The sequence below is a fragment of the Macaca mulatta genome, chromosome 6, assembly GCF_049350105.2.
Source record: "Macaca mulatta isolate MMU2019108-1 chromosome 6, T2T-MMU8v2.0, whole genome shotgun sequence".
In the NCBI taxonomy this organism is placed as follows: domain Eukaryota; kingdom Metazoa; phylum Chordata; class Mammalia; order Primates; family Cercopithecidae; genus Macaca; species Macaca mulatta.
This window is the reverse complement of record NC_133411.1, coordinates 36799856-36827457: the sequence shown is the minus strand read 5'-3', so window position 1 is coordinate 36827457 and position 27602 is coordinate 36799856. Positions and strand designations below refer to the sequence as shown.

The 27602-nt window shown below is 36.8% G+C and overlaps 1 protein-coding gene across 1 annotated transcript in view; it reads right to left on the bottom strand.

The window, feature by feature from the left end:
- Positions 1-27602, bottom strand: part of SPEF2 (sperm flagellar 2) — a 184062-nt gene that overhangs the window by 28896 nt on the left and 127564 nt on the right. The window contains exons 24-29 of the mRNA XM_015139859.3: positions 25069-25206; positions 19193-19344; positions 15171-15351; positions 7166-7313; positions 4903-5031; positions 2523-2661 (exon numbers count right to left, since the gene is read on the bottom strand). Of these exons, the coding sequence (XP_014995345.3) occupies positions 2523-2661; positions 4903-5031; positions 7166-7313; positions 15171-15351; positions 19193-19344; positions 25069-25206 (887 nt within the window). The remainder of the gene's footprint in view (positions 1-2522; positions 2662-4902; positions 5032-7165; positions 7314-15170; positions 15352-19192; positions 19345-25068; positions 25207-27602) is intronic.

Genomic DNA, 27602 nt, shown 5'->3' with positions numbered 1-27602 from the left:
AGAAAATGCATGCTTATTAAATAGCTAATAGTTACACATTTTACACAAAACTGAACTTAAAGAGAATCTATTAAATATAGTTTTTATTAGTATTAGAATATATTTTACTACGTAAGCAAGATTATATCAAGGGTTATATTTCATTCTAAGTATGAACCAGAATAAGGTTATATGGCACAATACTCTGTAAAACATGACTATTAGAATAATACATTTATTTGGAATAAGGATGAATTATGAAGTGAATCAAGTTCGATAATGTATTTCTAGAAGGGTGGCTTTTCTCTATTTCTGTCAAGAAGTTTGATGTTATCTAAAACAAATGATATCAGAATAGCCTCTTTTGCATATAATCCATTGAAATTGCTTTGCTGTCTTCATGAAGAATAACAATTCCTAGCTAGATCACATGGTAAAGGAGCAACAGTTGGGAACCACTATGATGTGGTAGAAAGAGTACTGGAATCTGAGTTCTCATCCTAGGACACTCTCTAGCTACAGATCCTGGGGCAAGTAACCTAAGCTCTCTAAATGTCCTTGTCTTTGCAATGGAATCAACCACACAACACTCCCTATCTTATGGCTATTAATGTGAACTCACATACGGCAAGGATTTAAACTGTACTACGGGTATAGTTAATGACATTTTAAAAGTCGTTTTAAAGGCTAGAGAGGTTTCATACATGAATAAGTGCATTATCGCTGTACCGAAGACAAGATCTTGTTTATATATTACAATGAAAGTGAGCATCACAGAAAAATGCATATTTAATCTGATTTTATATAATTCATAAGCACCAAATATACCATATACTGAACATATAACTGAAAATTTAAAAAGTAGTATTAGTTGCTGTCTTTCAAAAGATACTCGAATTCAACTCCAGAACGTTGTCTTTGTGAGTGTCCATGTAATACGGATTAGTCAATTAGTTTATGCTTTAGGGTGGTTGCGTGCTCGGGGACAGAGGAGAAGGTCACTGGATAGCTGCTGAGTTTACGTGAGTGAGGGGGGACTCCAAATGTGGATGGAGACCCAACCATAACCCTGTAGGATACTCTGTAAAACAAGACTAATAGAATAACAGTACCTTTATTGGGAATCAGGATACTAAAACAGATGCGCGCCACCTAGTGGAAGGTTACTAGGAGTAATCTTAACAATGGAAGGAAAAAAGTGCCCGGAAAATGAAAACAGGATTTGAAGGTCAAAGGGATCTGCCAACTATTTTTTTATCTATTTGTATCACATTTCTAGGTTTTAACTTCTTGGGCTACGGTTCATGACAGCATATGTATATTCACAGAGCAAAGACATATACAATATAAATCTGAGCAATATGAGTACATTTGCTAAAACTAATATGCATTTACACTGGATGGCCACATGGATGGGAGTCATGGATCCCAAAAATGAAGACGATACACTTTCATTTGAAAATAGTAGGCAGAGAACAGAACTGAATATTACTGCTGTGTGATGCTGATGAGTAACTGACTTGGTTATCCAGTAGCAAAATGATTTTAAGTATTACTGCAGTAAACTTACTTACTTATGCTTGTGTTTGCATTTTTTATTCTGTTTAATGCTTGTTTGTTTGTTTTACTATGGAGCAGCAGTTCTAAACAACTAGGCTGAAGACTTTACAGAAGAACTTCACTATGAGACAAGGACCAGAGAAAACAAACCGTAACAGCTGCTTTTTACATGACAATTGTTGCTTCTAAGAATACTTGCCTTTTGAATACTCTTTGTGTAGCAACTTACAAGTTTTCAGTAAATGTTTATTGTAAACTGTAGTGCACCTTGGAATCTAGATCTAGTGTAAACTTCTGAAATAGCTGGCTGGAGTATTTGCTTGTATAGATGAAGCCAATGAGGCCCAGAGCCGTCAACCATGCTTCTAATTTGTGGACAAGATGGAGCTCCTGGTCTGGACAATCATGACTCATTCTGCTGAGCTACCTTTTTGTACCTTTTAGGGGTGAACTAACAGGATGGGAGTCATTGCCCCTCAGTAGCAATGGAAGTCTGGGAAGTCTTCGGAACTCAACAGAAAAGTAAAACTTGGGGTTGGTCTTAAAAGAGAATAAGTCTAGTTGGTAAAACATTCCAGTGAATGACTTTTTAATCTCCCCTTAATTGGCTCTGACTAATAATAAATCTACCATTAGAAAAGTATGGAGCATTATTTTACTTCTGAAAACTATTTTTAAATTAACTATAATCTTACCTTGTAAAATAAGGTTCGTATTGATCAGTATGACAGCTAAACTTATAAATACTGTGCAAAGTTAAATATAGCAATAGAACCCTCTGATGCATGATTTACTGTTAGAAAAGAGTTAATACAAACATAATAGTAAAGCTCATGTTGTCTGTTTATACACGTGATTTCCTAAAATGTCAAAATTTATATTTGTAATTGTAATTTAAATTTGTAAATACCTTAAAAATCTTCATCAATTTTGGTACTTAGAATACACAAAACATATTTTCAGAAAGTCATGTGGTACTTTACCTGGCCATTTCATTCAAATATCTCTCACCAAGCCATTTTTCCATGAGTTTATATACATCAACCACCTTTGTTACTAAATCTTCAAGAAGAGCCAATGCTTTTGTCTTTATCAGTTCAAGTCGAAACTGTGTGGCTGTTTCTATTTGCAAAGAGAAATAAGAATGTTTTAACATATTGCAGTGCACTCATTTAGTAATGAACAGATTCACTTTGAAACCACTCATGCTTCAATTTTTGAAGCTTTAGGTGCACATTTAACATACCAGAATAGGTAAGATAATATCCATCTCACTGAGAAGTAAAATGTAGTATGTGGTAGAGTCATTTGAGAAATTATCTGAACCAAAACTATAATTGAGCTTTTTATCTATTGCACTTTATAGCAGTCTACTCGTTGACAAACGAAATGTGAGAACACACATAGGTAATTTCTGAATTTTGAAAAGGGAGTGGGGGACAAAGTCTCTTGCTTATCTCCCTACTTTAGAACCTGGAGTGGCATTGCCATTGTATTTCTCAGTGCCACTAAAAGCAGGGCAAACTCCATGTGCTCCCGGGCCCATTACTGATCCTAGCACATAATTTGTTTGGTGGATTTTATCTCCAAAATTTTTCCAGTTTCTCTTTTTGGCTTTTTCCATTGTCACTGCCTAGTTTGGGTGCTGATTATCTCTCACTTAAACTGTTGCAATAGCCTCAATCCTACTTTTCCTAACTTTCTTCCCCCACCTCAAATCCAAATCCACCTCCACACTATCCAGAGTAATTTGTCTCACCTGCAGATGTGATCATAATCACTTTTCTGCTCACAATTTTTCACTAGCTCCCAGCTACCACCAGGGAAGAATCGAACATTCTTGGCAGGGCCTAAATAACCCTCCATGGTCTAGCCTCTCCATCTCCCAAGTCGCTCCTTTCCAGAACATGACTCATGCTCCTAAGCTACTCACAGGCTAATATCCCTCTTAGCCCTCTCTCTGCCATGGCATGCAATACTTCTCTTCATCCTCAAGCCAGTTTTTCCCCTGGAAAAACTTCTCCATAGTCTTCCACTTCAGCTCAAGAATTAGTTCCTCGGGTAAGTCAGGAACTCCCCTCATGTCCCCTTTGCCCCATATGCCCACCACCAATATCACATTTTTTTTTTTTTTTGAGACAGGATCTCACTATGTTGCCCAGGCTGGATTCAAATACAATCGATCCTTCACCTCAATCTCTTCAGTAGCTGTGACTACAGGCCCAGCTGTCAACAGGTCAACATGCAACAGTGATTGCATTTCTCTTCCTTGAGACTGAGTTTTATTTTTTGTTTATGTTCGTACATACAAGTATGTGTCTCCAGCAACTGTCACAGGACTTGGTACAGACTGGAAAGTCACTAATCATTTGTTACATGAATAAATGAATTTTGCTACACTAAGGATCATGTATGGAATGAACTGAAAGATGAAGTATACTGAAAACCACTGAAATCAGATGCAGGGCAGGCAATAGGGGAGATGCATCTGTCCTGGACTTGCCTGATGCCACAATCTCCCTGTGTTCAACTGACTTCAGATTTTATTGTTGGAGTTATAGAAGTTGGTGGTAGTAAGATGGGGAAGACAGGGGAGAGAAAACAAGAGAAACAAGGGATGGAAAGCATCCTTAGTAGTTAATAGTCACTGAGTAGTTATAGGTCTCTCGGCATGCCACATTTTTGTGGTTTTGTCATCTTGTATATTGACCATGTTTTTTCCCCTTAGGATAGGTTTGCTCAGTTTCCTGATCTTTTCAGATTTCATTTAGAATTGCATTACAAGACAATTAGGAGAGCCATAAGGAAAATGTTTTGTGGAGTCATTGCTCTTATAGAGAAGAACACCCCTGAACATAACAGATATATGACTGGCTCTTCTATGGCCTTTGTTCCCAAGAACTCACTTTCAGGGCCTGTTAGCCTTTAGTTAGAATTTATTTTCCTAATGAGGGACCTAAATTATTCTTACTGTAATATAAAACCACTTACTTTAGGTAGTCCCTACCTAAACCTATAAAATCATACCAACTTTCAACATTTTCTTTTGTTTCTGTTTTATGAGATCTTAATTACTGCTATTGCTTTTTCCAACCCATTCCCAAATTCTTTTTGATCCTTTTTGAGATACTGCCATCAGTTAAGACTGATTAGGTGATGTCAAAACATCTGACTTATGCAACACTCAAATCTAGTCCTTGTGTGGTCAAACAAAATCAGTCAACTGAATATTGTACTTTTCAACCTCTTTGCTGTATGTTCTTATAGACATAGTCTGAGGCAGTTGATGAGTCAGTTGTGGGCTGTTTGGCTACTGGTCTCCTTTCTACTGAACAGCATCATCTTAGTCGTTTCAATTGCTACCTTCAAATTGCAAGGCAGCAAGGTGTTCTTCTTTTATTTTGAGCCTCAGCTCATTTTTCCTTTCGATTTCAGCAATTTCCTCTGTTGTTACTATGACAGGAGTTGCTTCTGCAATAGGTGGTGATTTACCTGAAAGGGCAATGAAACATGCTGAGTAAACTAACGAAATACAAAGGTATGCACATAGTATTTGCACAGAATGAGCACAAAGCAAAATTTGTTAAGCTATAAACCTCTAGTGATTTGGAAACAATGAAACCTTGGTCCTCCCAGTGTGTGTGATGAAATACTGAATTTTTCCTTGAGAATCCTCTGTATGGTTCCTGGGCTGGACTCATATAAAAACACCCCATTTGTGTAGTATAATTAAAAAATAAGGTATGTAGCAAGTGCAGAGATGGTTACAGTTTCCAAATATAGTGAAATCCAGAGTTTGGGGACAGAAATTAGCAAATCCCAACATAGTGCTGACCCCATTAGACACCTGCAGAATTACCACTCCATAAAGGATAACTTCCGTTAGCAAAATATTTCCTAGATCTTCACCAAAAAAAGAAGATACGAGAATAACCTCAAGAAGATGTGAGTGAAATGCGGGTGATGGTCAAGAATCTAGAATCTATTTAAATATCATTATTATCTTTTGAAACAGTCTTGCTCTGTCACCCAGGCTGGAGTGCAGTGGCATGCTCATGGTTCACTGCAGCCTCAACCTCCTAAGCTCAGGCAATCTTTCCACCTCAGCCTCCCTAGTTGCTGGGACTACAGAAGTGTGCCACCACACCCAACTATTTTATTGTATTTTTTTGTAAAGACAGAGTTTTGTCATGTTGCTCAGGCTGATCTCAAACTCCTGGGCTCAAGCAGTCCACCTGCCTTGGCCTCCCAAAGTGCAGGATTACAGGTGTGAGGCACTGCTCCTGGCTAATTTAATTATATTTTAATTACAATTTAACTATAAGTACATCAGTGATTATATAAGATAATTAGAAAATATAAATTTGTCAGTACTTAACAAAGGATTTACCCATGGGCTATGGCAATATGATTCTAGTTGCAGGGTTTATTTACATAGCTCTATTTTCAGTTCAACTAATCTTTCTTTTAGGGTCTGACCTCGAAGGGTTCAAGTCTTGTAAAGAAGACATACTGTAAACAAAGAAATTGTAATATGTTGCAATAATAGATGTATATGTAAGTTACAGATGAAGGAGAGATTAATCTCTCTAGATTTCTGTTTTATCATCTGTAAAATTAAGGGATCAGACCCCAACAGTTATTCCATTAAAGTTAACAGAAGCACTTCCCTTATTCCTGCCACTTGAGATGGACTTAAGCGGTGTGTTCTTTATCAAGGTAATACTCTTCCCTTTCCTTCAAGTGCCACTGACCCACTCCTTCCTCCATCCTCAGTGCTTTTCTTTAACTCCCATTCCTGGCTGCTTGAATGTTCTCCATCTAAGAAGCGTCTTATACATGCTAAGACGGAGTGGGGAGACCTTGTTCTCAAGGTACTTGTACCTCCCCTATCAAAGAACAATAGTCACATGTCTTTACTGCAAGACTACAGCTGGGTTAGGGCAGGGACTGTGGTTGTGATTTTTGGTTTTATTTTTAATTTACTATTGTGTTCTTGGCATCCATCTAGAGCATTTCACATAGCAGGTGTATAATAAACATATCATGGGCAATCTATGAGTGGAGTGAGTTCTGTTCATTTGCTTCCTAGGATTCCACTTCAGAGTGGGAGGGTAATGTTGATGCCAAAGCTATTCATTCCTAAGGTTAATTAGGGATCTCTTTCAAGATGTCTTTTCTCAACTCTGTTTTTCCTCATGCTACTGAGGCAGAGATTTAGGCAGGAGGCCTCCAGGAGAAAAGGACTTGCCCCTGAAACACACACACAGCTTTTAAAAACATAGCTTTTAAACTTCTCTTTGTTACTGCAGTGTTAGCCTTTCTGCACAGACTATTCAGATGACATAGTACCATCCTGGAAGTTCTTTTAACATTTCGAAACTGTCTTTGAGGTTTATTTTACCCTTGGTACATCTGACTATTTGGTTAAACAAGTTAGGTGGGCTTGGTATGCAATATGATTTGCCACTAACATCACAAATCATAGAAGCCTGGGTCTCTAGTTTAAACCTAATGAGTAGCATTTTAGTGGCTTAGAAGCTAATAACGTGTCTAGTTAAATGCTTGTTTTCTACCAAGGAGAGGTTTAGGCATCCAGAGTTCTGAGTGCTAAAAGCATAAATACCTTTGGGTTTTTTGTCTTCCTGTTTTTTCTTGGGTGGCTCCTTTTTGACTTTTTTATTTGCACCCATCTGAGGAGATTTTTCTTTGGGGTCTGCTGGCTGGTTTTCTTTTTCTTCTTCCATGAGCCTCTGATGAATTTCAGCAGCCACCTGGTTGCATAACAGCAACATTTCAGTTAATGTAGCATTTATAAAATATGGTAACCATTTGGATGTAGGCATAAATTCTGCTGAAACCTTAATCCACTGTAAACAATTGAGCCCATGTACTCGAACTTTACAAAATACACCCCACCATGTTTTACTGAAGTGGAAACCTGGCCCTGTCCCAAGATGCGGCTTCCCTGCCACCATCTGTGTGGAGGCTGCTCACTTTCTCAAGCCCCACCTGCAAATCATCCTTATGTTTCCTCACTGACACCTCCAGAGTGTCACAACTCCATGGTTATGCAAAAAGTCCTTTATTTTAAATCTCAAACACACATTTATACTTCTCAGTTCCTTTAATCTCTCGACTTCCAATTCGGGGTATTTCCCTGTATCATTGTTTCTTAACCTTTTTTGATAACTGATCCCCTACAGAGTTTGTTTTTTTTTTTACATTTTTTTCTTTTATTTGCATTCATAAAATTTTAATACTGCAGAAGCCTATTTGCTTATGTTCTGGGTGTATATTTGTGGTATCAACCTACATATATTCATCACCCTCGGCAACAACCAATTTTTGGGACTGCATGCCCTGTGTTAATTGGGTCATTGAATCCTGGGCTTCTATTTTACTTAAGCACTAAATATCACCCCCAAAAGACTCAGTATTTGTGAGGTTGACCCATTCCACAGGCTAACCCCAAGGTTCTTAGCTTCCTCCGCTGGGCTGACTTTCAGCTTCTCTCCATTCCACCAAGCGCCTCCTTTCATTCTCACAAGTGTCCTGGCTTGAGATTAGTTGTTCTGTCACCTCATTCTAAGTATTGAATGGAGAAGCTCTGTCCTTGCCCACCCATGGGGTCAGGAACCGCAGGTATCCCTCCACCCCTCCTCTGTGGCTGGCTCTGCACTTCAGGCAGAAGAAAAACCTTGTCTCATGACAACACAGATGAACCTGGAGGACATTATGCTAAGCAAAATAAGCCAGGCACAGAAAGGCAAATACTGCGTGATCTCACTTATTTGTAGAGTCTTAAAAAGTCAAAGCATAGAAGTAGAAAGTAGAAGAGTGGTTACCAGGGACTGGGGTGGATGAGTAGGTGGGACAGGGAAAGCGGAGATGTTGGTCAAAGGTACTAAGTTTCAGTTAGATAAAAGGAATAAGCTCTGGTTATGTATTGCCCAGCACGGTGACTATAGTTAATAATAATGTATTGTATTTTTCAAAATTGCTAAAAGAGTAAAATTTCAATGTTCTAACCACAAAAATAATAAGTGAGGTAATAGATATGGTAATTAGCTTGATTCAATCATCCCACAATGTATACAGACATCAAAACTTCACACTGTACTTTACAAATATATGCAATTGTTATTTGTAAATTAAGATTATATATATGTACACTCTTGTCTTGAGGCTTGTGTCACTGGGGTTGTAATTGTAGTTAGAAATACTGGACATTTGGCAATAAGTTCAACTGCCCCGGGAGGTGAAGGTTGTTTATGAGTGTTGCCCCAAGAAATGAGAACCCAGGAAAGAATCCCAAAGGTAGAAACAACACACACGCGCACGCACACACACGTACACACACACACGCGCACACACACACATTGTGGAGGCCGTAGCAACATAGGGTTTAAAACTCTAAAATCTCAATTAAAAAAGCAATTGGTGAAAAAATGGGGGCTATTGAGGGCTTATTTAATTATTTATAATTCCTGGGGAGAATGGGGTGAGGGGATGAGAGGACAAAGAGAAAGATTAATGGAGGTGAATAGAAAAATAAATAAGGCATAATCTCTACCCTCAAAGACTGTTGCAGTTTTGTGGGTGAGATAGACTAGCCAGTTTCTGCCTTCTCCAAAATTCTGCCACACTTCATACCCCATGGCAGCATGTAACTGTTCCCAAGTGTTCTATGAGTGTTAAATCTTGCCCCACCCTCCAAAGGCGCCTCATGCTTCCCAGAACTAAGCCAGTCCTACTTCTTTGTATTCTTCATAGCTTTGAGTATATGTGCTGTGCTCAAAGGGGATGCCCAGTAGATCCTTAATAATCAATGGACTTTCTTTCAAAAGAATCATATTCCACAGAATGCACCCTCAACTTCTTCAATATCAACAGAATCTTGGAGGAATACAGAAAGGTTTCAGAGAGCAAGCAGATTTCTTTGTGTGTGTGTGTGTTTCTGTTTTGGTCTTTTTCTTTCTTTCTGCCTTTGCTTTTCCCTTTTTTTTTTTTTTAAAACCAGATGCCCTTTTGACAAAAATGAGTACCAGATACTGTACTTGCAAGTTCTTAGTAAAGCGGAAAGCAGACTTGCTAAAATTCCTCCCCTAAATTGCACGCAATTAAATTTTTAATCGGTTCCTGCAAAGCACTGTAAGTTAGCAATTTTCTTCAAAATTGGATTTTTCTCCTCTGTAAACAACTTTGTGATGATGATAATTATCATAATTACCTGCATAATTATGCATCATAATTGTCTGAATTTTTCTGGTCCACTTTCCTCAAAGACCTCTGGGTTGCTATCAAAAATTAACATAAGTCACAGTTCATTCAGCAATCTAGCTTATAACACTGGAGAGAACTTTAGACATAATGCCTTGACATTGTGGGCGTTAAAAACATGACTTGTTTCTTTGAAATCACTGCATATCTGCTAATTAGAAGAAAGTTTTGCCAAAAATTAACACAGTCTACTAAATGGATAGCTCCTGGTAAAACTGCTGTGTAGAAAAAAGCCTATGTTAAAGTGCTCTCATTTTTAGTCGCACTAATCTCAGCTGGTGCTGTTTGCCCCACAACAGTTTAGTGAATCACACCTGTTTCATTTGAAATTCCAAGTTCCCTTAAGATTGTGTGACATCAAAGTCAAGCAGGATTCAAATATAATTGTTAGTAATATTAATCACTAAGCAGTCCATTTTCCTATGCTTTCTATAAGATTTTTAAAAGTCCACAAGGAAAAGGGTACAATTTTGAATACATTTCTTAACATAATAATAAGTTAAAATGTACAGTTTCTAAAACACTTTACATACAGTATTTCGTTGGATTTTTTTCAGCCATTCAATAAAGGAAAGATAGACTATCTCCAATATTACAGACACACCACTAAAGAATTAGAGAAGTTAAGTGATTTCCCTAAAATTGTATCAGCTTAATCAAGAGGCATAGCCAATGTTTTTTGTGCTATATGACCCTCCCTTTCTAAGAATATACTATTTTTAAATGTCATTTTCCCAGGTAATTTTAATGAGATTCATAAGACTTGTAGATTATGTCTATGCTGCTCATTTAACAATAAGAATAACTCATTTTTTTCTAGAGCTTCTACGTCTGGTTTCCCACTTTCTGGTGCTTGGTACTTGTTGTGGTCTCTGCTATGATCATTATTGTCACTAACGTCATCGCTAATATTGACATCAGCATCATCAGCATAGCAGCAGCAGCACCTCAAGACTATATTGAGGGCTTATTATTATATTATGTTTGATGTGGGCATTATGCTAAGTCCAAGGTATACAAAAAGTTTTAGAATCTAGTTAAGTATTCAGACTAAAACTAACAAGATACAAATTACAAAACAACAACAAAAACCTAGATACTAAGAGCCAAATGAATGGGAAAGACAATAACTGCTACGAGAATAGAAAGCACACAATCACAGATGCCTAGGACTTCTGGAAAGAGACAATTAACTGGTCAGGAATCAAGGTAGAAACTAACGCTGAAGACCAAAAGAAGGTCAAGGGTGTGAGATTCTATGATGGCAAGTGGAGATCATCACACTAACCCATTCTTAGGTCAATAATGAAAAACCATTTTAGTATCCTTATACGCATCATATCCCATTTTTAAAAAATCTAATACTTATTTTCTTTCATCTAGTTCATTTTGCCCATTTAAATTTAATGTAGTCATAGATATATTTGGGCTATAAATCTACCATCTTCTTTGTACTTTCTATTTGTATTGCTTGTCCTGAATATTTTTTCTGCCCTCTTTTCTTTGCTTCTTTTGGATGAAATATTTTAAATTTCATCTTTCCCCCACGTTAGCTTGGAAACAGCACACACTAAATCACTTGGTGGCTACCCTAGGAATAACACCATGAATTATTGACTAAATAATACACTTTGTGGAGCCACTAATTCATGGTGTAATTCCTACGGTAACTGCTAAGAGACTAGTAACAGAATACATGATGACCAAACTTACAGAGGGGAATAAAAGCAGAAAAGACACAGAGAAGATGAAAATGAAAGGATGAAAAGATATGACATATAAACAATATCTAAAAGTATAATTTACAAAACAAAGGCACTATATATACAGAAGATTACTTCATAATAACAAAAGGTTCAATTCACCAGAAAGATTTAACAATTTAACATCTATATTTTCCCAATTTCATTCTCAAATATACATAAAGCAAATTGACCAAATTACAGATGATCTTATTAAAACTCTCTTGATAATTCAAAGGAGAAAACAAATGAGAAAAGTAAGATTTGAACAATGATATATAATCTATATGTAAAAATACATAATAAAGTAATATATCAAAATATTTATATATAAACAATAAGTTACAATATGTATACCAAACACTTAAATGAATATATTTCAAGTACACACATAACGTTTCAAAAAATGACCATAAGGCAACTTCAAAAATTTTTATAAGAATATGTTCCACAAATAAAATGTAATCAAGCCAGAAAACAACATATTATTTTGAAAATTAAAAATATATTTCTAAAATGCTTTGAATTCGATGATAAAAGTAACATATTAGAAGCTTTGAGATGAAGCTAAAGTGGTCATAGAGGAAACTTTAGAGTAGCAAATGTGTATATTAGAAAAAAAGACTGGATACTAATAAACTGTGATCTATCTCAAATCCCTAGGGAAAGAATGGAAAAGTAAACCCAAAGAAAATAGCAAGAGAAAAAAATGTATTAAGAAAAGAAAAAACACACACAGTAAAATAAATGAATGAAGTTAAAAGTCAGTTATTGGAAAGCCTGGTATAATTGATAAACATCTGGCTAAGCTGATTAAAAAAAAGAAGAAAAGCACAAATAATAAACATCAGAAGTGACAAAGTGAACATCATATAGACACTGCAAATATTAACACAAACGTAGGCCACTTTAAATAACTTCATACACATAAATTTAAACATTTAGAAATAGAAAAATTCTTAGCAAAATAATATTTACCAAAATCAACTCAAGTTTTTTCTAAGAAGAAACAAAACCAGAAAGCATTGCATAATCTATTAAAGATAATGAATTCCTGGGTGGGAGGAGGGCAACAAAAACTCCTGCTACAAACTCCTATAAAACTTTAGTTCTAGATGGCCTCTTAGTGAATGTTACCAAGCATTTCAAGAAGAAATAATCCTAACTTCGATAAAATTTTCCAAAGTATAAGAGGAAACATATCCAGGCTTGATTTATGAAGCTAGTATTATCTGGATGCTCCAAGCCATCAAAGATAGCATGAGAAAGGAAAATTACAGAACTCTCTCACTTTCACTGTCTTACTCAAAGACTAAAATTCTAAACAAAGTATTAACAAAACAAATCCACCCATATGTAAGAAACATGATGTCTCATTAAAATGTTGGACTTATTCTAGGAATGTGATATAAGTTTAACATTAGAAAATTGGTCAGTGTGATTTTTCACATTAACAGAAAATGTAGGAAAATATAATAGAGGCAGAAAATATAATAGAGGCAGAAAAAGCATTTGAAAATACAATTCATGAAAAAACCTCTCAGAGTAAACAGGGTATGAAAAGGAATGCTCATAATCTGATAAATACTGCCCTAAAAATCAGCAGCCAACATTTTTGTGAATCTTGATGAGCTGATTTGAAAATTAATATGGAAAGGCAAAAAGTTATGAAAATCCAAAATGTTCTTGGCAGATGACAAGATGGGAAGATTTGCTCATCCAGGTAACAAATAAATGGTATGATATCAGTGTGGTGTTGGCATAAGGATAGACAATTGGAGCAATGCAACAGACTTACACATTAGTGGTCATCTAATGTATAACAAAGATGATAGTTCAGTGAAACGGTGAAAGGGTTTAGCACTACCTATGAAAACTGAGGTATTATGTATAGTATTGTCTACTAACTTTGAAGATAGCACATATTGCTAGATGTATACCCAACAGTTATCTGTGCCCACGGGTACCAGTAGACATGGTCAAACATTCATAGTATCCATACCAACACCAAATTGAAAACTCAAAGGTATATCAAAAGCACACTGGTTAAATAAATTGTGATACATTAATGTAATGAAACACAATACAGCAACAAAAAATGAACAATATAAGATGAATCTCACAAAGAAACTTGAGCAAAAAAAGACACAGAAAAGACAAAAGATATGAGTCCATTTATCTAAAGCTCAAAAGCAAGGAAAGCTACACATCAGTGTTTAGAGCTATAGACTTTGGTAATAAAACTTTTAAGAACATCAAGGAAATGATTCCTAAAAAGGCAATACGGTGGTCCCCTTTAGAGAATATGAAGTGCGTTAGGAATGGGAAGAAGCAAAGTATGACTAGGTAGCTGCACCCTTTATTCTATTTCTCCCCAGGTAGTGGTGCCATGAGTATTTACTTTAGCTGGGTTCATTAAGTCATGCAAAACAATGAGAGGAGTTATCATTGCTTCTGAGAGGGAAAAAAGAACAAAAGAAAGAGAGGGAGGAAGAAAGGAAACACTGAGTCTGCTTGCATGAGAAGGTCAGAGAAAAAGAAGCCTGAAGGCAGAGAGGCCAAGAAGGGACTTGGAAAGTGCCCAGTAGGAAATTTTGTTTGCTGTGAGATCTGCGATGCAAGGCCCTCTTCTGCCTCTTTCACAAAGTCTTTTGGAAAGTTGATGCTGCTTTCTGTTTGAATGAGATATTTCATGGAAACTCAAAGAAGGCTTGGCATGTTGTGAAAAGAGAAGACATCTTGGTATACCCAGGACCCGGTAGATGAGGGAATAGCAATTGATCATCTGAGTTAAACTCCGTGTGTATCTTCTTCATGGTGTGGACCTTCTGCTTGGATTAAAGTTACGTGTATGCCTCCCCTTTCCCTTTTGATTTGGGTAGAAATGATATAAGCTTTGAAGTCATATAGACCTAGGTTCAAATTTCATTTTGATATTTACCTGCTAGGAGAATTTGGACAAGTTTCTTAGCCTTTCTGAACCTTAATTCCCCACCATAAATTGGATAATAACAATACTTACCCCACAGGTGACTTAGGAAAAATGCCTAGCAGAGGGGTTGCCAGCTAGAGCCCTATAGGCCAGATGTGTGATTTGCTTGGCTCTGCAGAATATTTTTAAAAAATTTTTCTTTCATTTCTTACATGTTAAAATTAGTAGTTTTACATAAAAATCTGAATGCTTGGTTTTTCTTGGAAAATTGGAAAATCTGACCATGCCAGACCTCATTTTTAAATGGCAATTGCATGTGCCCCTGCAAGCAGGGGTGTGACTTCCGCTTGGTCCCAGACCCATTCCGTCTTGATTTTCTTACACTTGATCCGCCTCATTAACATTTCCTGAATGCCTTTAGGCCCTGCACTTGGAACCGGAGTCCAGCACAGAAAATAACCTAAGTGTTTGTTCATTTGTTTCATGATCTCAAAAATTTATTGACCAAATCACATTTCTCTATTTCTTTCAGAAAAAAAAAAAAAATGTTTTGAAGGTACAACTTTCTACAGTGCTTGAGAACATTGTGTAAATTTTCTACTTATAGCATATTACCAACCTTGGTATTCAATGAATGTGTATTACTAACAGGAAATACAATGAACATTGCTTACCATGTGAGATACTGCTAAAGAAGCCTGTTGCCAGGTGTCCATGACCAACTTTTCATCAGCCTCAAAGTTGGACTCAACGTTTTCTAGGGAGTTATCCATCTTGCCCTTCAGTATTGATTTTGTTTTTGGTTTGGGCGTAACTGTTTCCAGAGAAATGGATATTCGAGGAAATAGAGGAATTCTTTGAGAAACAAACAAGCAAAAGGGATATAAAAATTTTGCTTAACAGAATTCTGTTTTTGTGACCATGTTACTTTGTAAATTTTACTCTCTTGGTTTAATTTCAATTTTCAAAGTTTTCCTGGAAGAATTATTTTAATGGAGAAAAGATTACAAAAGACTGCATTCAAGTTTTTGTGGTCTAGAACGTCTTGTTAATAAGAAGAGACTCAAAGCAAACAACAACAAAAAACATAACTTTGAGACTTAATTCTCAGTAATTATAAAGCAGAGGATTACACAATGGCCATTATAAAAAAAATGTGACTTTGTAATTTGTTCCAGAGCATACACTTCCCATGAAGGATAAATTAAAAAGTCAGTCATGAAAAAGCAAACCAAACAAAACTGGGCATCACTTTTCCAAGGTGACAAGTATCATTTGGCATCCCGGAGGGCACAACTGAAGGTAGGACATGACTGTCCATGGCCATATCACATTGAACACACCTGATCTCCTCTGACAGTAGCACATGACTAATAGTCATGTGAGGTCTGAAAGGGGCTACTGCACAGAGGCAGCTAAGTTTTGATGGTAGGTGGGGTAGCCTGCAGCACCATCCCCACAAAGGTTTTTTCTTTGTTTTATAAAGTGCTGTGGGGACACAAAGTTAAGCTCTCCCTCCCTCTTCCCTTATTGCTGCTCCTGTGAAGAAATTTTTGAGCTGCCTCTGGGAATATCTTATCCCAGAAGGATCCCAGGATCTCAAAGGTTAACAGAAGCAGGGAAAGATCTACAAGGTAGAATGCTTATTGTGACTGAGATCTCCCTTTAGTAATAGAAAGAGCAAAGGGCTATCAGCTTGGGGAAGAAATGAGAAGAGAACAGCTCCAAGGATGCCTTTGTTGAAACTAGAGGAAGAGAGTCAGAATCAGTAATCTAGGAACAAGCATTTGGTTTTGTAGACTCAAGTTGCTGGAGAACAGAGCAGTGATTCAGAAAAATGAATCACTGGTACAGCATCACAGTCACAGTCTACCATGCCTAAAAAGGCAGTGTATTGAGGATCTGCTACTCATCTGCCCCCAAATTAAATTACATTTTAAAAATCAAATAAGGCTAAATCACTGTTACTCCAGTTTGACTGTGATTCATGTGCTCAAAAAGTTAGGGTAAGGCTTATGTGATCATCTCGAGATGTTTAATACAGTACAACATGTATTTTTCAACATCTTGCTTTGGACGACAGAACTGGTGGTATATAACTTAGAATAAGAATTTGCATTTAGAATTTATTTACTGGAAAATACTCTGAGGTAGCTCTCTCACTATTAGTAGGTATAAACTTGAGCATGTCATTTGACTTTATCAAGTTCAGTTCCTCTTGGAATAATACAAATATGATAATTATTACAAGCATTCATTATCAACTAAGAGTTATTACTATCATTTGAATAATCTTATGATACTACTACTAATATTATTACTATATGGTTGTTGGGAGGAATAAAGCATACAAAATATATGAAAATTTTTAACATTGTTCTTGTTTTCCTTTATATATGACAGGTTGATAGGTCAATTGGTTGATATATTGATTGACTGATAGTTCCAGTAGGTACCCAAAGCTGTGATTTGAGGCTGAGATTGGTGCAGAGTTATTCACAGGAAATAAGAACTGGCTGTTCTTTTGCCAGTTTCATTCTACTACCCAACATCAACAGCTTACCCATTATGCCTAACTTGCTATCTTGTGCTGAGAACAGAATGTACTGCCACTCTAGACATAGACATTTGGCCTCTTTTGATGGTTCTAGTGGTTTATATTGCTTTTGGATTTTTTAAAATTGTTTTTAATCTCAAAGTTCTCTTTCAGCATCTTGCTGAATATTTTCCTTCTATTTGTGTCAAAAAGAGGGGGCACGTTTTTACTCTTAGATATTCTTGTGTACACATGGGCCTGACAGGGATGTGAGGGGAGTAGATGGAAAAAGCCAGGAGAGAACAGAAATGGGCTTTGGATCACTGCATAAAATATTGTGTTCAGGCCATCTCAAATTCTTTTTGGAACAAGGGAGGGTAAAAGAAACAAATCAGGAAGATACAATAGGTAATAATCAATATTTATTGAGAGTTATTGGGACTCAGTCTCATCTTCTGATACCACGAGATGGTACTAAATGCTTTGTAGATTTTATTTTCCGTAATATTCACAACATCCCTTCTTTACCGATAAGGAAACTGAGGGTTAAGAGAGATGGAGTGACTTGACAACAAATAAATTGTCTTAATTTATTTACATACAATGATTAACAGAACTAGGATTCAAACCAGATCTGTCTTACTTCAAAATATATTCATTATTCTGCGTTTAGTTTGTGCAACTCCTGACACCTGCATTGACTGAGCAAACTTGTAAAAATATGGTACACTGCCTTCAACATAAAATATATAGCTCACCCCCTTGGAGATTTACTTTTAACTTTCAGTGACTTTATATTATTTTTTTAAATCTGACTTTCTTTTTCCCCTCCTCATATGTGATATAATGTTTTTTGTTTATCACCTGCCTACTGATCATTTAAAAGGATTGTTTTAATTCTTCACTATATTTTATTGATTTAGTTCAAATTAAAATTCATTTAATTTTTAAGGATTTTGATTTCTATTTTTTAATTGCTTTAATTTTAAAAGCTCTCTTAATTTTTTATAGCTGGAAACCATCCACAGGAATCACCACCACTCCTACCTCCCATTTCTAGAAGACATTTTTCTATTTGTTCAGAACTTCTCAGAGTTGGGGATCTTGCCTTTCCCTTGCCCCTACCCATTGGATGTACAAAAACAATGACTTACAGACTTTTACATTGCACAGGATTTTCTTGGCAGAAAATAAAATTTTTCTTCTATCCTACCACCAAGTTTATTTTTTTGCTGGCAGAAATCTGATGTTAGACTATTAATAGGTCTTTCAGTCACTCTCATAAGGTCATTATCACATACTACTGAGACTTTACTGTTTCTCAATGTCTTTACCTGTAAAAGACTCAAAACACCTTTCATTTTCATTTATATAATACAATATGTACACACACACACACACACACACACACACCTGCTTTGGTCCTTTCATAAAAGTGTTAGATGTTCATAATTTCTTAATTTCTTTCTCTCTCTCTTTTTCTTTTCTTTTTTTTTTTTTTTTTTTTTTTTTTTTTTTTTTTTTTTTTGAGATTGGAGTCTCGCTCTGTCGCCCAGGCTGGAGTGCAGTGCCGCGATCTCGGCTCACTGCAACCTCCGCCTCCCGGGTTCACACCATTCTCAGCCTCCTGAAGAGCTGGGACTACAGGTGCCTGCCACCACGCCCAGCTAATGTTTTTTGTATTTTTAGTAGAGACGGGGTTTCACCGTGTTAGCCAGGATGGTCTCGATTTCCTGACCTCGTGATCCCCTGCCTCGGCCTCCCAAAGTGCTGGGATTACAGGCGTGAGCCACCGCGCCTGGCCGAGGTTCATAATTTCTTACCAGAAACCGTTGGGGCCAAAAGTGTTTCAGAATTCAGAATTTGTGTGTTACATATATTCCTGAATACCACCTGCAGAGTCTGTGGGATGACTCCATCATAAAACGCATTTTATCTCTGCAGCAAAATGAGTAAATATTCCCTATAAATTGGATCATGTATATTAGTAGTCTTAAGTCAATGACACAAAAACGATTAAAAAAAGTTTGGTTATTAGAGCTTTTTTGGACCTTGGATTTGCAGATAAAGGAGTGTGATATTTTATTAGTGGTAATTAATTTTAAATCACAAAACTTTATGTTTAAAACAATTACAGTGTGATATAATAGCCTGCCTTACCCAAGTTGGCTTTCGGAATTGTCTTTATTATCCAGCTGGACCAAAGGGATTCGAGTAAATCTCTTATTGTCCTCTATTGGGATTTTACTTTCCATTCCCCGGTAATAATCTTGAAGGAGTCTCTTCGTATCTTGGAAACGGTTCAGTTCTGCCTTTAACAGGAAATGTGAATGTTAATATCCAAGAAAGAACAAGCTGATCTGTACATATTTCCGATATAAGCCTCTGAAAGCGCTAGTTTGAAAACATTTACATTGAAAATAATTTTCTGGAAATTAAGAAGGAGCATTGGTTATAAGTCTATATCTAAGATTTTCATTAAAATTAAAGATAACTAGTGACTGCATTCTCTATATTTATGAAACATGATTCTACTTAACAAAATGACTTTTCTATGCCTCTTGACATTGTGACAGTTACAGGATATATGATGTTTCAAGTAATGCATGCTATTCACTATTTTAACATTAGCAATTCCTGTGTCCTAGATTCAATCAGCCAATATAGTAGCAAACTTCTTTGCCATAGGTAGCATATGAGTTGATTTGGGAGATGCCAAAAAACACTATACACACAAACACAAAATACAAATACAAAAAGACACTAGGTTCTGGTTCACTAGAGCAACTTAACTTAGCTGTGGAGAAACGACAAAGGGCAACATAAAGTTTTTTTTTTTTTTTTTTTGTTTCCTTTTTGAGACAGAGTCTTGCTCTATCACACAGGCTGGAATGCAGTGGTATGATCCCAGCTCATTGCAACCTCCACCTTCTGGGTTCAAGCGATTTTCCTGCCTCAGCCTCCTGAGTAGCTGGGTTTACAGGGCCCTGCCCCCACACCCTCCTAATTTTTGTATATTTAGTCAAGACAGGGTTTTGCAATGTTGGCCAGGCTGGTTTCGAACTCCTGACCTCAGGTGATCTGTATACCTCAGCCTCCTAAAGTGCTGGGATTACAGGCATGAGCCACTGCGCCCGGCAACATAGAGTCTAAAGAATAGTTCTCTTTCCACAATTTCCTCTGTTGTTCAATATGCGGAGAAGAGAGATAATTCAGTTCCTCCAGTGCTCACAGCTAAACCCTTCTGCTTTGCTTTGCAAGTAAGTACCTTGTGAAAAATGGAGCAACCCAGAGGAGCTGGTGGCAAGGTGAGCATCGGTCATTCCCTTGTTGTGTTTCCCTGTCAGCAAAGGTCATTTCCTTTTGTGGTACATACGCTGAAGTGTGTGCATAGTGAGATTCTGCACAGTGCCAACAACACAAATGTAGAATGTGGTATTTTTCAACCTGGTCTCCCATTGGGTTTAGAACAATATGGTGTATATCTGTGCTTCTCTTTGTTAGTGCAAACATGATCTCCAGACTTTAGTCACCTGGGCTACTTAAATCAGTACCTGAGGGCCTAAATATTGACGCTCTTTACATAGATGAATTCCATGATATCTAGCTAATTACAGAAAGCATCATTTTAAAAAGAAAAACAAAATTGACCTAATGTTCAAAGCCTTATCTAAACCAAACTCAAAGATATTTATGAAGAGATCCCTACATTTATCAAACAATTATGTCACTACTTATTTTGTAAAATATCAAGAAATATTCTCTTATTGCCATATTCACAGTACAGAATAAAAAAAGTCTGGTTTTTTACTGTAGTCTACAACAAAAGACAAGAACAGTTTCAATAAGTCTGTGTTTGATATAGAAAAGGTTAAGCCAAATTTCTCCTGGAAAAAGCTGTTTTCTGTACTATTCAACTTTTCTAATCAAATGACTGAAACAGGAAAAAATTAATTTGGTGAACGTGCATCTAAGTTAAAAAATAAAAGTACCATTTATGTATTGTTTCACATTACAGAACATTTTCAATAGTCTCCTTGGATTTTAAACATAAATATATATTTAAGTAGTTTTTTAAACTAGCATTTTGAAATGACAAGAAAAACTAAACCTTTTTCTCTTTCCTTGCAAAACAACAAAATTAAGTTTTAAAATATTAATGTATGAACAAATCCTACAGTTTGACAATAAGTGTTTGCACCTGTCATGCTTAGGTTTGGTAAAACAGAGGAGAAAAATGAGTCTTGTAAATTATGAGAACTTGCAGAATGCCACATTTATGGTGAATTGGATCATATAGAAACCCAATTTGTACAAACTGAATATTGACAACTTTGGGGAATTAAAATAAGTGTGTTGAGGTTATAAAAATTATTAGTCATTAAATCATAGCATTGTATTATTTAGTAAATAAATTTAGAAATCAGAAAATTATTTCCTCCTTAACTTACAGAACTAAACTATTTAATAAAGATTAGGTTTAGTAGAGCTTCTTTTATACAATTGGTATTTGGGACAGTGCTGTTCTCTGTGCCTTAGGCTTACCTTACTGTAGTGATTATCTTATGCAAAATATTAATTTATTTTTAGAAGGCATAATTTAATTAACTAAATCTGAATAAGACGCCATACTATATCCAAGATTTTCATAAAGGCAGAATTAATCAAAATTCCTGTTATATTTATGATAACTAGTAAACAATATTTTCTCTTAAGATTTTTAATTGTGACAGAATCTTAGATTTAAAAGGAATTTTAGAAATCATCTAGCATAGCATTTTCTAAAATACATTTTGTAGAAAACTTGTCCTATAGGCAGTTAATGAGTACCTTGTTGGGGAAGAAACAAAAACTTCTCAAGATCAAATAGTGTAGAAAATAGAAATAGAAAAAGGATTTCCTTCCTGTAGGGCATTTCGATATCTAAACACATCGATACACTCGTCAATCTCCCAGGGAGAGGTAGGAAGGCTAGAGTAGATAGCACTTCCCAAAGTCATTTGATCACAGAGTCCTTGTTTTGTGAAACACCTTGTAGGACTAATGTCTATGGAACCTGCTTTGGGATACATTTATCTAGCTGTCTGTTATCCAATACCACAGATTCTTGAAGGCTTTCTCTAGTGTACTTTCCACTGTTCCTCCAAAACCATGTGCAAACTTCTGCTTTTGAGCATCCTGGACAAAAAGCTCATTGCCTCCAAAGTCTGTTACTTGATGGGCTGTTCATTAGGCTCTTTCTTTAAATATTGAATTGAAACCTTCTCTTTTGTAATTTCCACCCTTGGTTTTTATAGGATCTTATTGATCAGTGCAAAATAAGGCTCTCTACAGTTCTATGCGGCAAACTTTCAACTATTTGAAAAATAAAGCAGTGGTTAGGAATACAGTAGACACTCCCTTATCCATGGGGGATAAGTTTCAAGACCCCCAATGGATGTGTGAAACCTCAGATAGTTCCAAACATTATATACACTATGATTTTTCATCTGATTAACTAAATTGGCTACTAAGTGACTAACAGATGGGCAGGTAGCATCTACAGGGTGGATACTATGGACAGGGGGATGATTCACATTCTGAGCAAGACAGAATGAAACAGTGTGAAACTTCATCACACTACTCAAAATGGAGCACAATTTAAAACTTATGAATTATTTATTTTTGGAAATTTCCATGTAATATTTTCAGACTGTGGGTAACAAACTATGGAAAATAAACCCGAGGAGAAGGGGGAGCTACTGTACTGGCTTTGAAGTCAGATGGGCAAATTGTTTCACCTGTGTTTGCCTCAATTTCTTCATTTGTGAAATGAAGATAATGGAACTTGCAGTAGGCTGGGTGTGGTGGCTCACTCCTGCAATCCCAGCACTGTGGGAGGCCGAGGCGGATGGATCACCTGAGGTCAGGAGTTCGAGACCAGCCTGGCCAACACGGTGAAACCGTGTCTCTACTAAAAATACCAAAATTAGCCAGGCGTGGTAGTGGGCACCTGTAATCCCAGCTACTTGGGAGGCTGAGGCAGGAGAATCGCTTGAACCCGGGAGGCAGAGGTTGCAGTGAGGTGAGATTGTACCATTGCACTCCAACTTGGGTGCAAGAGTAAAAACTTGTTGGGAAGTTTTAATGTATTCTACATAAAAATCTTTAGAATGGTGCCTGGCATATATATAGTAAGAATTTAGTAAATGTTAGCTTTTATTTACTGCTTTTTCCTCTTTATTCCTTGTTGGTCTTAGATATTAGTTCAGTTTCTCAAGATAAAAGTCCTATACCTAGGGATTATTGAAATATTGAGTCATATAACATTTCCAAAGGTGGTATGTATTGCTGTTAATCAAGAATGATTCATAAAAAGTATCTGCCTTCATTATTGGTTTTCAACTATTTCTGCCATAAGCTTTTGATACAACTGTTTATAATACTTGATTTTTGCTTGCCCAAACAAATGTCATGGGGATGCTATACAGACTGGTCTAGGCTGCTTAGGCACCTCACTTTAATCTTTGCATACAACTCATGCCATGTGGATCTGTCCTCCTGGTTGTGACCCAGCTTTGTCCTCTGCTTTGGATGACATCTTTCTAACTCCATCTTCTCTTTCCAATCCAGATTCCTAACATGGCTGCATGGGGTCTTCACTGTCCTGGTATCCTGATTTCTTGAAACCTCCTACCTGAGGGGCTGCTCCTGCCTCTCAGATTTCTACTGATATTTCAGACCTTCTGTGGTCTGGCCTATGCCTGAGCCATGAATTGTCCCTTTGAGGACTGGAAGTATCAGCATGTATTGGTCCTTTGATGAAAAGACATTTACTGAACACCTATTATGCACTAGCTGTAGGGATTGCCAGATAAGTACTCTCATTTCCTGTAGTATCTCTTTATCTAAGTAAATCAACTAAAGACCAGAAATGTACCCTTTTCCATTCTCTATCTTCACTCCTGTTGTTTTAGGAAAAAAATACTCACGTACACACAACTTGAACGAAGACAGCCTTCATATTCTCTTCAGCTTGACCCAACTTTAGACAGGCTGCTTCCTGACTCTAGACCCCACCTCCCTTTTGTTAGAGCATTTGCTTTAAGAAAACTTGACGTTGTGAATCCTTTCACTGTTCCTTTGAGATGTAAATCTTTTCAAAAGCCTCCTACCATTTGTACAACCCAGAAAAGAATGTCTTTCTCAAGGACCTAAAAACCATCTCTTTGTAATGTAGTTAATCATCAAGGAATACAGTGCCTCTGTCTCCCAGTTCCTGTGTGAGAGTAGGAGCCTAACTTCACTGGGTGCATTGCTTCAAGTCCTAAAACTACCTCCTGTGATGAAGATTGTAGAAAGTTGACTTTTCCTTCTGATAACGTCAATTGGCAAACACAGTTGGCCTATGACCCATACCTTCTAACCTACTCAGGCTCTTAAAAACTCTCTAGCCCTTTGTCTTGGCAGAATTGGGTTTGTGCTTTCTCCCCGATTGCTGGCAATGGTGTCAGAATAAAATCAGCACCTGTCTTCTAATCTTGTCCTGTGCAATTTTTTTTTTTTAACTTAATAGGCTGCAAATATAAGTTAATCAGGTTGCATTGATTATGGTCTGTTTTTCTAGTCCAGTATTGGAAAACTTTTTATTTTCAGGAATCAAATGTCTGCCTGACCTGATCTTGCCTATGTTTATTGTGGTCAGGCTGCTTTCCTGGGCTTTCTTTGTCCACTTAAGGGGTCTGCTTTGAGAGTCTGGTGAGGTAACTCAGTTGTAGACACTATTTCTACTGTGGCTTTCTACATATCTAGGCCACCTGGAGCAACGCTGGTGGGTAGTTGCTTGAGATGCTTTCAATTTGGGTGCATATTGGGCTGGACCAAAATGTATTATTTCAGCTAGCTTTCTTGGTGAGTTGGAGCTCATACCAGGCATAGTGCTATACCAAAATGAGCCCTGAACAGATCTCTCATATTCCCAAGAAAGTGTCATATGAGGGACTGAGGGATGAGGCTGTGAAGGGAAGTGCCTGGGTCATTGTGACCACTGCTCTTACCTGCATCAGGGAAAAGAAATGGTTCATTGTCATTCCAAGAGAGTCCTGTAACCAGTTCTCATTAATGATGTCAAGCCGCTCCTGCTCTGCCTCTTCCTTCCGTGCGTCACAAATGTCCCACAGGCGGTCTCGCAGATCCTAGACAGAAAACAGGCATCGGCATTGTCACTATGCTTTAGACTGCTGCTCAAACCACCTAGGTTTGCAATAAAACTAAAATCCTTTGCCTCTCTTAAAAATGTCTCTAAAGAAATTTTACACCAATTGCACTCGTGCATTGTATGTGCTCATTCAACCAATATTCATTTTGAGTCTACTCTGTCAGTCCCTCACATTTGAAGAGGACCTCACCACATCATATGTCTATGCCTACCACAAACCCACTATGTTTTACTTTATTCATGAATGGCTATGTTTTATGTGCTTTAATCCTTCCTAAAAAAAATGTGTTTGATTGAAAAAGTCCTTTCAGTGAATTTTTTTGGGGGAAATGGCAACTGTTGGTGGAAAAAATATGCAGCTGTATTAAATTAGGGGCATAAATTTGTTAATTAATACCACAGGTGTAACATATTGTTCACCAAAAATATATATATCACAGTTTCTTTATCCACTCATTGATTGACGGTTATTTGGGTTGGTTCCATGATTTTGCAATTGTGAATTGTGCTGCTATAAACAGCGTGGGCAAGTATCTTTTTCAAATAATGACTTCCTTTCAACTGGGTAGATACCCAATAATAGGATTGCTGGATCAAATGATAGTTCTACTTTTAGTTCTTAAAGGAATCTCCACACTGTTTTCCATAGTGTCTGTACTAGTTTACATTACCACCAGCAGCGTAGAAGTGTTCCCTGATCACCGCATCCTCGCCAACATCTACTGGTTTTTGTTTTTTTCATTATGGCCATTCTTGCAGGAGTAAGGTGGTATCACATTGTGGTTTTGATTTGCATTTCCCTGATCATTAGTGATGCAGAGCATCTTTTCATATGTTTATTGCCCATTTGTATATCTTCTTTTGAGAATTGTCTATTTATATCAGTAGCCCACTTCTTGATGGGATTGTTTTTTTCTTACTGATTTGAGTTCGTTGTAGATTCTGGATATTAGTCTTTTGTCAGATGTATAGATTCTGAAAATTTTCTCCCATTCTGTGGGTTGTCTGTTTACTCTGCTGACTGTCCATTTACTGTGCAAAAGCTGTTTGGCTTAATTAAGTCCCAGCTTTTTATCTTTGCTTTTATTGCATTTGCTTTTGGGGTTTTCGTCATGAAATCCTTACCTAAGCCAATGTCTAGAAGGGTTCTTCCAATGTTATCTTGTAGAATGTTTAGTTTCAGGTCTTAGGTTTAAGACCTGAATTCATCTTGAGTTGATTTTTGTATAAGGTGAAAGATGAGGATCCAGTTTCATTCCCCTATGTGTGGCTAGCCAGTTATCCCAGCACCATTTGTTGAATAGGGTGTCCTTTCCCCAATTTATGCTATTGTTTGCTTTGTCAAAGATCAGTTGACTGTAGGTATTTGGGTTTATTTCTGGGTTCTCTATTCTGTTCCATTGGTCTATGTGCCTATTTTTATACCAGTATCATGCTGTTTTGGTTACTATGGTCTTATGGTATAGTTTGAAATCAGGTAGTGTGATGCTTCTAGATTTGTTCATTTTGCTTAGTCTTGCTTTGGCAATGTAGGCTCTTTGTGGTTCCATGTGAATTTTAGAATTGTTTTTTTCTAATTCTCTGAAGAATGTTTGTGGTATCTTGATGGGGATTGCATTTAATTTGTAGATTGCTTTGGGCAGTATGATCATTTTCACAATATTGATTCTACCCATCCATGAGCATGGGATGTGTTTCCATTTGTTTGCGTCATTGTGTCATTTATGATTTTTTTCAGCAGTGTTTTGTAGTTTTCCTTGTAGAGGTCTTTTGACTCCTTGGTTAGGCATATTCCTAAGTATTTCATTTTTTTTGCGGCTATTGTAAAAGGGGTTGAGTTCTTGATTTGATCCTCTGCTTGGCTGCTGTTGGTGTATAGAAGAACTACTGATTTGTGTACATTAATCTTGTATCCAGAAACTTTGCTGAATTCTTTTATTAGTTCTAGGAGCTTTCTGGAGGAGTCTTTAGGGTTTTCAAGGTAAATGATCATATCGTCGGCAAATGGACAGTTTGACTTCCTCTTTACTGACTTCAATGCCTTTTATTTTTTTCTCTAGTCTGATTGCTCTGGCTAGGACCTCCAGTATTATGTTGAAGAGGAGTGGTGAGAGTGGGCATATTTGTATTGTTTCAGTTTTCAGAGGGAATGCTTTCAACTTTTCCCCATTGAGTATTATGTTGGCTGTGGGTTTGTAATAGATGGCTTTTATTACATTGAGGTATGTCCCTTGTATGCCAATTTTTGCTGAGAGTTTTAATCATAAAGGCATCCTGGATTTTGTCAAATGCTTTTTCTGCATCTGTTGAGATGATCACATGATTTTTGTCTTTAATTCTGTTTATGTGGTGTATCACATTTATTGACTTGTG